The sequence below is a fragment of the Pyricularia oryzae genome, chromosome 6 (genome assembly GCF_000002495.2).
Source record: "Pyricularia oryzae 70-15 chromosome 6, whole genome shotgun sequence".
In the NCBI taxonomy this organism is placed as follows: Eukaryota; Fungi; Ascomycota; class Sordariomycetes; order Magnaporthales; family Pyriculariaceae; genus Pyricularia; species Pyricularia oryzae.
Window position 1 is genome coordinate 3,948,467 of NC_017853.1, and position 12,701 is coordinate 3,961,167.

The following is a 12,701-nucleotide window of genomic DNA, read 5'->3' on the forward strand; positions in this document are numbered from 1 at the left end:
GTTCTTGTTCAGCATAGACCGAACCTAGATTCTTGGCCATGTCTCATCTTGGACCAGACGGGAAATCCAGGCAGTGATGCCGTGCTGTCATGTTATCGCTAGAACGTCTACCAGATTCCAAGTGAAACCATTACGTAACTATGGGTCCGCGCAATGCCCAAGATTCAGTCATTCTGTATCATTACTCATATGTTAGGAATGGTCAAACCCTGAGAAAGGCTTGCCTGTACTGTCTTGGGAGATGCTATCCAAAATTATTCCGTGACAGTCCCACGAAGCTATTCACGACGAACGTGCGTCTAGCCACCTCCAGCGTGTCACTGGTTATAAGGCTTCAGCCGCTGCATCAGACATTGACAAAATAGCGAGGGCTCCCGCCCTGTGAGCAACTACCTCGCCGCACCTGGAGTCCCTTGACCGGTAGCGTACAGCCCCTCCCACTTTTCCTCGACGCCGGCGACCTGCCTCTTGAGCGTCGCAATCTCCCGATCCAGCTCCTCCAGGTTCCCAGAGAGCGCGCCGACCTCTTCGAACCGCCTGGCCCCGCGCGCGTTGTTGACCATGTCCTGCACCAAAAACCTCTGCTCTTCCAAAACAACCAGCCTCTCCCGGAGCTCTTTCTCCTCGGTCTCGAGGGCCGACGCGGCTGTGCTCACTTCACTGCCTGCGACACTAGACGCATCTCCGTCCCCTGCCAGTGTTTCTCCGTTGCGAAGCGGTGAGAGATGGCCTGCCAAGCCGTTGCCATGATTTAGCCCGCTCAGCATGCGCCTATGCTGCTGTCCAGCGGATGAGGGCTTTGATGATGAACTACTCCTCAACATGTGCGGCACACTTTTCAGGGGCAACATGTGCGTGTGCAGGAATGTCGATGCCGCCGCGTGGACCGCCAGCTGAAGCTTCTTCTGCGCAGGGTTATCAGTGGGAAGGTCGCGGAGCCTTTTGGCAGCAAGGTTGTACTTTGCAAAGGCGTCCATGAGTCGTTTGCGTATCTTGGCCGCCTCCTGGATCTGCGCGTGTGTCGGCGGTGGTTTTTCCAAGGCGTGGAGGTTGTTGGGGTCTGGGGGCTGCAGGGCAAGGAGGGATCTCTGGAACGAGGGCATCAAGGAGCGTATGCCTCGCTCGAACTGGCGCAAGTTTTCGTATGCGCGCTGATCTGCCGGCTTGTATGCAATAGACGCTGCAACATCTCGCTTCGAGAATATCGTGGTCGAACAGTCCCGACACATTCGCACGCTCACGCTGATTTGTCCCTGCGACCCTGCGCCTGGGTCGAGACGCTTTTCTAAGGCTGTCGACCTCAACGGTCCCAGCGAAGTAGATGAGTACGTGGATGAGTTTTGCTGTAGCAGTGAAGGTCGTTGTGGCACTGAAGCCACATTCAAGCCAATCTCGGCCGAGCAGCCGGTCTGCGGATCGGCGCATACTACCCTTCCACATATTCGGCAGTGATGTCTCCTGAATGTCCATGATCCAAACTCTTGTTGACAAAAAGGACAACGCGCCACCGACGCGTCGTCCTCCCACGTCACTACTGACTGCTCTATCGCCTTCCTGGTGCTCTTTTGGCCCGCCAGCGTTGCGATCGGCGAGGTCAACAACCCGCCTGCTCCGGGTGTCATGGCAGCCACCTCTTCAAGTGGACTTGCCAGTAGTTGCGTGAGCTTAGTCAACCGCTTCTCCAACCTTGCAATATCCAGGTTCTGCCTTTCCACGCGTTGTTTCCGTATGGCCACAAATGCTGCCGTATGGTCCGTGATCAACCCGTTGTGGTCATTGTAGCCTTCTCTTGACTTGTAACAAGTCTCGCAAACCCTATACCAGTGTCCCCTTGCTGGATCGTGTGTGGCCGTACGGGGACTTAGCCGCATCTGGTACATGGTGTGCTCCTCGCAGAATAGCAGCCCACATTTTCGGCAGTTGATGCTTCCGCTCAACGGACCAAGGCGACGATCGCAGGTCAATTCCGTGCACGAATCCCCTCCTGTCGACCTTTGCCAGTGCTTCTTCGTGATCAAATCGTCGGGATCTATGACGGATGGCTCTACCACCCGAGGTACTGTGGCATTAGACGATGAAGAATGATGGGCGGAGGATTGCACATTGTTGTTGATTATCGGATCTTCGTTCGACTCAAATACTTCAAGGCCCCGGAGCTTCTGGCTGAGGAGGGACAGGGGCTGTAGCTTTTTTGCCTTTAGAACCTGTTTGTCAATCCATGTCATGACCTCGTCGTGTTGTACTTGTGGTAGCTCCTGGTGCATGTCGTCGATATGCCTATTGAGTTGGAGGAGAGTCAACTGCGAGAAGTGGACAAAAGGTTAGCTGGGGTACTTATGCGCCAATTCAAAAGAAGAAACGTCAACCAAGCCAATAACGACTGGTCGTTGCACCTACCATCTCCTCCTGGCATATTGGGCACACCAGCCCACCGGCTCCAGCATTTGACGGCGACGGCGCATCGAGACTGATGTTGGCGGCAAGATCTTGTGAGAAGTCGGGTAGAGGACTGGATGAGGTCGGCGGTGTGATTGTGTTTTGGTTGTGCGAGCCTGAAGATATGCTGCTGACCTCGGAAGCAGCAAAGGGGCTCGGCGCTCTCACGGAACCATGATGTTGATGTTGATGCTGCTGTGGCTGCGGCGGGGGCGGCGCCGGAGGAGCGAGACCCTTTCCGCTCCCCAAGATCCTGCCGCCCCCTAGCTTCCTGCCAGACATCGGCTGCGGAGAGCAGGCGATGCTGGAGTGCGGTCCTCAGCCAGGCCACGAACTCTTTTTGTACACCGTTCTGATGGTTTCTGATGGTTTCTCGAGTCGTTCGATCGGTCGCGTTGACGTTTGTGCGGCGTGTGAAACCACTACGAAAACGGCGGTGGTTTGAGGAAAGTTGGAGCTGCTCGAATGGTCAATTGGTTCGCCCCTTGCGTAGGCCGTTATCTGGATTGGTGGCGCTGACTCGGCCGACTTGTTGCCATCCGAACAGGACGGTGACGAGGTCTTGAGCGATCTTTTTTTCTGTCGATCACGGTGGCGGTTGGAATTACAGCCCGCAGTCGAGGAGGCGAGATAGTAAGCGGTACCTGATTGATGAGAGTGTGGAGTTTGCGGCCGCGTGCATGGATGCAGAGCTGAGGAGACAATCTGTGCTGCCTACGGCACAGCGTGGATCTCCCAGCTGCCTCCAGTCCAGTAATTAGCTGATTATGTCATTTGGTGAGAATGCGGGGCAGGTTCACCCGCAAATTGCTGGCTGTCAATCGGTGGGGCTGATTGACCAGCAAACGAGCAAGCTCAATTTGACCTCGACTCCACTCCGCTGCGATATGTCGTGGGATCCTCAACTCAATTATTTTGCAACATACCGGTACATACCTACCTATCAGGTAGCTATGGCACCACGGGATAGCAAAGATCTCAAGCGTCTCTGCTTACATTTCACTGAGTTGATACATACTTGATAAATACTTACCCATGTCGTCGAGAGAGTTTCCAGGTGCGGGCAGAATTGCCTACCTGCTTGCTGCTTACCTTGGACATGCAGGTGGCCCTCAAAGGTACAGAATAGATCATGAGGGGCAATACAATTGACTTGACAGAGACTTGAATGGTCCATACAGTCATTCGTAGCTTGCTTGCGCGGCACAACAGGCAGGCATAGGGCAGATCAAAGACCACCAGCTGTCTTGGAGCTATGGGCATCGTTCAATCTGTCACCGAAATTTGAAACATTTACAATGTTCGTATAGAATATCTTGGCATTTTGTCAGACTTCTGGTTCGAGTTTCAACTCAACACTCACAAATATCTTATATATTACCCGTCAGTGACTGGCGGGAACTTCCGAGACACCCACAGACTACTTGGTGACAAGATCGATGTACCATCAATCGTAATAGGAAATAGTTTCCACACCACCTTGGGATAGTATTAACGAACCGAGGGCGTGTCTGCGCCCTTCAGACGGTACTTGAGTGAGAATCACATTCCCCAAATCCAAACTATTGCATAAACACAAATCTAATTTGCACCCCTGTCAAATATAAAGGAGCAGCCAAACCACGTATAAAGTGTAAAAGTTGTCTACTTCGTAAGTAGGCTAGGAGGTAAATAGGTAGGTACGAAGGTTAGATGGGCAAGTTCCGTGGGCTTGGCACAGTTTCTAAAACCCCTTTTTAGCCCAAAATTAATATGGCGTTAGGGCAATTTCATGATGTTTATACTGTGCTAGGGTATTGGAACTTACCCGTTTAACCTTGTATCGTATGTAACGTACCCCAACCTTTTGTAGCTATACTTTGTAGGGCCCCGGGGCTTTGTTTTATAACCTTGTTGCGCGTCGCGAGGCCGAGACTCGCTCTTACAAGAACACACCCAATGGAATTTCGGAACATAAACATCAACACACTTGTCGCTGTAACAAGCAAGCCTAACAACGCCGAAACATGCCTTCCCCTGGTACCTACCACGTATATGCCCTGAGGCAACCAACCACGGACCTTCAAGATGAGAAGATAGATAGGCACACGGACTTGTCAAACTTACGTCGTACAATACTGGACAAAAGCTCCGGATGCCAAGGCACTATTGTCTATGGTCTTTCCATACCGAAACGACCATGGAAACATAAAAATGAGTTTCTTGTTGTCTAAAGGTCTGTATGGAAGAAGTTTAAAAGCTTCAACTGAGGAACTGACAGTGAAGCAGTAGTCGATACAGTCACTCGGGACAAAGAACAAGATTATTCGGTGGCCCTTTTGCAGAATTGTTCCACGAGGCAGGATCAGGCCAAAAAGAGGCTACGAAGAATGAGACTGTGTAAGATTAGCGGCAATGGAATCCCATTAGCTCTGAGCTTGAGATGATGCATGTCCTGGACAAGAAAAAAAGTACCTTGATTCCCATGGCCCCTCTACCCTCAAACCCAGACCTACTATAGTACAAGTACAACTTAGACCCACGCGTTCTTCTGAATATACTCCCGCACAGACGTCCTCTTCACATGAGGGAACTTTGCAGCATCCACGGGATCAAAGAGCATCTTTTCGCTGGGGATCCAATACCCATACTCCAAACCAGCAATGGCGAGGTACTGCATCTGAAACATTTCGGGCCCGGCCGCCTCGGCATTGGCCTTTGTGTCATCGGCCAGCTTCTTGATGACCTCGAGCGGCATGAGCGTGCGGCACGTCACCTCGCCGCCCGCGCGCACCGCCTCAAACGCCTCCTTGGCCTCCCTCGGCGTGAAGGTGTCCGAGCAGAAGCGATAGAACCCGCCCCTGTCGCCGTGCTCGCTCGTGATGAGCGCCACGCTGAACGCCGCCGCGTCCTCCTCGGTGGTAAAGTTCATCCTCCACGAGTCGCCCCGCGGCGTCTGCAGCACGCGCCTCTGGCCCTCGCCGCGCACCCACATGGCGCTGTCCGCCTCGAGCGCGCCCGCGCCCGGCACGGCAAAAAAGGTCTTTGCAAACACGCCGACAAAGACGTGCGTGACGCGGACGCGCGACGTGTAGAGCGCGTGGCGCGCAAAGGCCTTGAGCCCGTCGTACGTTATCAGGTCCCCGTGGCTGCACTTGGTCCAGTCGAGGTTCCACGACGCCGAGTGGAAGCGCCTGATGCCCGCGCGCTCGGCTGCCCGCAGCAGCATCAGCTGCCCGTCCACCTGCAGCAGCGGGTGCGCCGGCCACGCCACGATGACGGCGTCGACCCCGCCGCTGCAGGCCTCGTCAAAGGCCGCCACGTCGGCGTACGACGTGCTCTTGACAAACGACTCGAGCCGCGAGCTGAGTTCCGCCGGCAGCTTTTCTGGGCTTCGCCCCAGCCCGCGGACTGTGTGGCCCGCCGCGAGTGCGGCTGCGCACAACTCCTTTCCTACGTTGCCGGTGATTCCTGGGATGAGGATGAGCATGGCGGGCAGTTTTGTCTTGGTTTTTTTTTCTCTTTCGTTCTCTTCCTTCAGTGGTTGAATGATAGTTGGCCGTGGATCGTTTTGGTTTAGTTTCTGGTGTTTGTCAATAGGGCGCGATACTGAGTCTAAATAGAGAACAATGAGAGGCCTGGAAGTAGCTGGCGATGAGACGACATCTTGCATATACAGGATATACGAGATAAAAACAAGGTCGTCGAATAACACTAATACTATTTTGTAAGCCCATGGTCCGAACAAGTCCGAAACTGCCTAGGTGGTTTTGCATTTGGTCCAATTACCAGTACCATATCGTCGGCTTGCATCCCATATAGGACGGGACGCTTTGCCAAATCTGTTCGCGACCAAGTAGGAACGGACTTACTTGTAGCCCCGTCAGTCCTTTGGGAAGACCACGACCTGTGAAGTCTGAAAATTCCTATCATCCATGACGGCATTATCACATTGTCACGTCGGTCACATTCCCAGCTTTGCAAATATACTAATTAGACTAGCAAACTAATTACTGATAAATTCCTTCTTGGATGAGGTAAGAGAAAAGTGCAGACCGTATCACTTGTTAAAAGTCGAAGCAGGTTGGCTTGATAAACAATATCAGGCCGGCCACTGCGGCTTGCAAACTCCGTAAGCGGCGATATCACCAACCCGGATTGGGGAGGGCATAAGCTCCGGTACCGTACTGGCGGCGCCCCGACGTCACCGAGGCACAAGGTCCAGAACACGCGGTGCATTCCTGATTTGATAAAAAGAAATCAGAAAGAAAATATCTTAATTAGTACATGGCCGTAATAGGAACGTTTGAGAAGAAGGATTATTAAAGTTTTGCCAAGGACTCAAGAATAAATCTTTTTGCTACAAAGTCATCTGATCGGAGGGAAACGTTTTGCTCGCGTTTATTTGGAATTGTGCCCGTCGGAGGCTTGCTGTTGGATTATCGATTCTGCCTCAAACCTTTATTCTTGGAGTCAATGGGCTACCGTACTGTAGTAGGCCTTGTTAGTTCCTCCGTTTCCCCCGTTTGGTCTAGGGAAAGATATCTTTTTGTCTTGGTTACTAATCGTACCTTAGACATATACCGAGACTGACTTAGCTAATCTGGGTACATACCGTACCGTACAGTGATCGGATCTGGAACAGTATCAATTAGACCACGTTTTTTTCTTGGGACCCTTCTTGTCTGAGGTGGGTACCGGGCCTTATTCTCCCCGAGGACTTGTGATGACCTCGACGAGGGGTCTTGGCAAAGGTCGTACTGCGTACGCGCGGCCGCCCCCCTCGAGGTAGCATCACAAGCATCTCTAGAGGTGCCAACATGGCCCAGCACATACACGTTTGTGTCTAGCAATACGTTGTGTACGATAGAGTGAGTGCCTGTTGGCGTGATATTTGTGGTTATAAATAGCTTGCTTATGGTCAGACTAATACTGAAAATATTTGGTACTGGTGGATTGCCAAGGTGCGGGGAAGATGAATGAGAATGAGTATGACTTTAGGGTGACCTTGTCGACAGGAAGTAGAGGGACAAGACAAGATAATATTCTTACTGTATACAGTATTTATTTTACTATTGGGGGCTTTTTAACCCGCAATAACCATGGACATCGTATACACGTGCAAGTAAGCAATGATTAACAACCTCCAGGCTACGTTCATGCTTGTTATGCATGGTAGTAAGATTTCACTGACTAAGGTACCTAGTCGTGACAAGTGACAGCGCCGAATTGCCGGCGCACATTGGTCAAGGTTGAGGCTTGGTGATTGGGTGAATCAGCGCCCAGCACCGCCATAACTCATCCCATCTAGCCCATAACACATGCTGTACCACAGTGACTGGGTAGCCTACATAGTAAGCCAACTCTGTACTGCTGCTGTTATTATCTTGAGTTTTGTCATGGCAACCACACCTCGCTGAGCAGACGAGCTGAAAAGCATGTGTGCACACTGGGGAAACGCGAATATTGCCAGAGGGTGGGGAGAAAAAAAAGAAAGGTACTCTAAAAGCTTACGGCATTGACCGGACAATTTTGGCAAACGCTTCCAATCCCGAGGCTACTGCCGGCGAGTTTTGCAAATCCCGAGGGACAAATAAATAGGGGTCTCCAACGTGGCAGTAGGGGGGGGGGCATAAGGTGAAGGTTACGTGGTATGCGAACAAAGAAGCATCATCTCTTCACCCACACGTTGTTAGTCGCAGAAGGCGAAAACGGCAGGGTGGGATTTTTTTTCTTTTTTTCAAGGGGGTGGGAGGAGGAGCAGAAAATACCCCGAAAATCCGTCCAAAGCTTCTTTAACGCGCGAACTTTCTGCCTCTTTGTGGGAAAACAAGATTGAGCCGAAGAACGCCGTTGCGGGTCGATCCGCCAGACGCAGGCAGGCAGGCAGGCAGGCAAGCAAGGGCGTACCTGACAAAAGACCGCTAAGCAAAAAAAAGATTAAATAAATTACACTCGTAAAATCACCCATCCCTCCATCTCATTAGCCCACACCGCAAAGAGATGGAGGGGTGGACGCGACTCGGAGACTTGGAGGGAAATCTAGGCATGCCAATGGGATCAGATGGAAATTAGTACGAAGTAATTTGGTGGTGGTGTGCTGTTAGGCTTCTTTTCTTCTTTTTTTTCTTCCTTCTTTTTTCTTTTCGCTTTAATGATCTGTGACATAAAGACCAATTACTACGTAGTATATATGTAAATGAGTGGAGGAAACCAGACTGTTGGGACTTGGCTTTGTTCCTTGCACAGCTATAGTGAGTTAAGTGATACAGTGTGCCCATGCCAACGTGCATAGGCAACAACTGAGGGGCAGCAGATTAGAGGTAGCAAGCTTGGCAATCTTGGCGACCAAAGCAAGGGCAATAAGGCAGAGAGTCCTGGTAGAGAGGAGAGAAAGTCAGAGAAGGTACGTGGTAATTACGTGGTAGAATTCCGCTATGGGGAAAATTGTTGATGGGTAAGGTACGAAGGTGTACCACGTAAAACTCGCCGGTAATTAAAGAACAAATCGGTGGAATGATTAGTGGCAAAAACAAACAAATCAAATAAGAGATGAAACAAAGCAAAGCATTACATTCCCGCCCTCCTATTTCTGATCTGGTCTGGTCGGTCAATAGTTAGATCCAAACGGGTTCTGTTTCCTACCTCCGTACCACGGTACATTTCAAAAGTCTCCTATCGTACAATGTACAGTGGTTCCTGCACATGTACTTGGGGGCTGTTCGTTGTGGGCCCCCTCAAAGAGGGGGTTACAAAACCTTGATTTTCGAAAAAACCGTGGGCCACCCCGCATCAGTTTTTTACCTAGAAAATCGTTAACAATTTAACTTATGCCGAGTGTAATCCCGTTCCATAACAACACAATTGCACTTACCGCAAATATACCTATATCATGACGTCCCCAGAATCTCAAGCTATCTTAGGAGCCCGCATGTATGCCCAATATGTCGAAACTCACCGCAGTAGGGCGGATACCGCGCGGGAGGGCAGATCCAAGCCAGAATCGCTACGATCGTTCTGTAAAAGGAACGGTTACCCGTATTCGAGTACTCAGCGGCATGCTCGTAATCTCCTGATCAATGGCATTCCTAAGATATCGATAAAGCGCAGCGGGCGGCCTTCATTGTTGACTGATGCTGAAGATCAAGCTCTCGTTGCGTATATCATGCAGCTTGATAAACTTGGTGCATATCCCGACTCACAACACGTAATATCTGCGGCCAATCTGATGCGTCAGTCACGTATACCGCCCTGTGGTCCAATTCAAATGAACTGGTACGGCCGTTGGCGTAAAAAACACCCGGAACTGCGACTTACCAAACAACAACCCGTCGAGATTACTCGCCTTAGTTGGGAGCAACAGATCGATCTTGTGGAGGCCTGGTATCGCCGCACGGCGGCTCATGCGGTAGAGCTTGGGATCACGGCTTCAGCGGCCTGGAACGCTGACGAATGTGGTACTAGAATCGGTGTGAGAGATGGCCGGATACCGGTATTGGTCGTGACGAAAAAGAGGCATGAAAAGCCACGCACCGCGGATCCGGCTAACCGTGAGAGTTGTACGTTGATAGGCGGTGGCAACGCTGTTGGGCAGTCGCTACCGCCCTTCTGTATCTTCACAAAGTGGCCAACGAGCGATTGGCTTGATCTGGATCTGCCTGAGGGTATCGTTTTTACGCGGTCAGAAACGGGGTTTTCCAACGGAGATATCCAGCTCACCTGGATACAGCATTTCAACCGGTATTCGTGGCCAGAAGTTGCTGCCGTGCAATCGATCGGATCTCCCACGTTGAAAGAGTGGTTTGGTCATAACTTTGACGTCAGATTCGACTTTGTGAACCGCACTGCGGCCAAAATCGATCCAAATTCACAGCGGGCCAAAACACGTATTTGGAGGTGGCTTTTTCTCGACGGCTTTACCGGCCACTTTGGCATGGAGATACTTGATTATTGCCTCAGATTTGATATCGAGATCGTTATTTTACCGCCTCATTCAACGCATTATATGCAGCCCATGGACGTATCCGTATTCACTCACCTGAAAAACGAGTTGCAGGCGGTCCTGCATGAGCATATAAACACCGGTATTCCGGTGTTCACCCGCTCAGATTTCGTTGCTGCGATTCGAGTAAGTCGTTTTCGATCTACAGGTTAATTTAGCGGTAAACTGATATATCTTCCCTTAACTTAGCGCTGCTGGCAAACGGCTTTCACAACTGGCCACGTAATAAGCGGTTTCCAAGATACAGGCTTGTTTCCTGTCGACGGCACCAAAGTGCTCGCCAAACTGCGTGGCCACGCCACGGCAGCGAATACACCGCGATATCCGGACTCCCTTCCTACCGCTGAACGATTTTCACGGGCCAAATATGCGGCAAGCCGTATGGCGGCCAAGGCGCACCACTTTAGTTCAGATACCGTTGATGCTATCTCGGATTTACAAGCCGTTGCCAACGAGGCGATCATCCTACAGCAACGCGTTGCCCAAGAGCAGACGAATAAGCAAAAACGCCTTCAACGCGCTTCACGTTACAAAGTCAAAATGACGTTGAAGTCAAAAGACAAGCAGTTCCAGACCGCTAATACGTTAGAAGATATGCGGGTCGCTCACGAAGCCAAACAGGCGTTAATCGAGGAAACAGCCCTATACCAACAAGAAAAGTTCGTCAGAGATGCGTGGTATAGGGATAAAAATCAGGCTATTCAACGCTGGCGAGAAACAGAGGGCATGCCCAACGGGATTAAGATACAACAGAAGAGATATCTGGAGGACCTCGGCTTCACGCCGGAGAACGTTCCGGCGGTCAGGGAACGCCCTGGAAAAAGGAAGAAGACCGATTCACAGCCCTCACAGTTATGGTTCGTCGATAAAGGGCCAATTTCAGCTGGAAATACAAGTACCCAGATCAATATTACCGTGGATACCGACTCTGCCTGTTCTATCAGCATATGCGTATCACGATCCTCGCAATCAGCCTCACCTCCCGCCCCAAACAGGCCTTCCAAACCGTTCCCACGGTATATACCATTAGCTACACCCTCTCCCCGTCAACTTCAGGATACGAGACCGCTTGAAGACCGTTCCTCGCCGCCAATACCGGGTGGTAGAAAGGATAAGTTGGAAATACCCGGGTCGCCTTGTGACCGCTTGAGCGACCGGAAAAGGGCGATTGAGCCAAAACTCCAGAAATAGATATCTACAGCGCAATTCACGGCTTCAATTTATCTGCAAATTCTAACCTTTTTCGTGGGTGTAGTGTTTACGAACGTGAATCGAACTTTCATGAGCTACTTTGTTAGCGATCTGCTAACAAATTTGCTGGCCCACGGTTTTTTCGAAAATCAAGGTTTTGTAACCCCCTCTTTGAGGGGGCCCACAACGAACAGCCCCCAAGTAGTGGCAAAGAGGGGTCAAGCACATTGGCAGCGAACGGCACGGCACTGAGCCGGGCGCTAAATTCTTAGAAGCCGACCGGGTTTTTTTTGTCCTCTCTACCGTACGAACTGCGCTTTGCAACTGCTACACTACCTACGTAAGGGAGCCCACCGCAATACCAGTAGAACCGCACCAGAACGCTGCCAGGTTTAATTAAGACAGGGTGCATCCCTGCCAAGCGCAGGCAGGTTGCATCGCCTCGTGGCCCAGTTTTCCCTTTGGGAGGGGGGAGAGCTCGGGGGAGCTTGGGGGAGATTGATGAGATGACAGACGAGAAACAAACTTTTTATTTTGGGGCACCTCAGAGGTCGTCCACCACGAGTACCACCACTTAACATTATTTCCATTGTTTACAGTACGCATGACAACATCACCCCCGCCTCTGTCGGTCGCGAACTCAAGCAGTCATCAAACCAACTAGAGATCGGGTGGAGTTGTGGCCGGACGACAAGAACGAATGAAGAAAACGAGCCGAAATATGGCGCAACGTCCGTTCGACTCTGAGAACCCAAGGAGAATGATGTGCTGCTTAGCTCCATACCTCCCTGGCATGGGTAGTTTCGGTACCTTAATTTGAAGTCAAAAGTAACAATGTCCTGACAGCGAAAACTGTCGCCGGTCAGCAGCATTGCATTGAACCATATCCCAATCGCAAATTGTATACGGATTCATACTCTTGCCGAATTACATATTATGTAAGTTCCTGATGCAGAGGACAGAAACCATGGTTCAGCTACCTCGGGAACCTTGAAAATAAACATTTAAAAAAAAAACAAGGGCCTTTCAAAAAACAAATCGTACCATGTGGCTTCGTTTCCTTTTTCGTTTGTACCGGTACATTGTTTACTGC

General features: G+C 50.9%; 2 protein-coding genes across 2 annotated transcripts; both read right to left on the minus strand.

Annotated features, from left to right (window-relative positions):
• Window positions 1–146: 146 nt before the first annotated feature.
• On the minus strand, window positions 147–3,145 carry MGG_09837 (vacuolar segregation protein pep7). The gene is made up of 2 exons (XM_003720357.1): window positions 2,398–3,145; window positions 147–2,300 (listed from the first exon to the last, which is right to left on the minus strand). The coding sequence occupies exons 1-2, from the start codon at window positions 2,716–2,718 to the stop codon at window positions 390–392; spliced, it is 2,232 nt and encodes a 743-aa protein (XP_003720405.1). The 5' UTR covers window positions 2,719–3,145; the 3' UTR covers window positions 147–389.
• Window positions 3,146–4,948: 1,803 nt separating this feature from the next.
• On the minus strand, window positions 4,949–5,905 carry MGG_09836 (uncharacterized protein; the record flags this gene model as incomplete). The annotated part of the gene is made up of 1 exon (XM_003720358.1): window positions 4,949–5,905. One exon carries the CDS (start codon window positions 5,903–5,905, stop codon window positions 4,949–4,951), a length of 957 nt encoding a protein of 318 aa, XP_003720406.1.
• Between the last annotated feature and the right edge of the window lie 6,796 nt (window positions 5,906–12,701).

What these genes read in the sequence shown, in the direction of transcription:
- MGG_09837 (XM_003720357.1), bottom strand. Translation starts at nt 2,718, where the DNA reads ATGTCTGGCAGGAAGCTAGGGGGCGGCAGGATCTTGGGGAGCGGAAAG. An exon ending in CAATATGCCAGGAGGAGATG is followed by an intron (nt 2,301 to 2,397) that starts GTAGGTGCAACG and finishes CACTTCTCGCAG; the next exon opens with TTGACTCTCCTCCAACTCAA.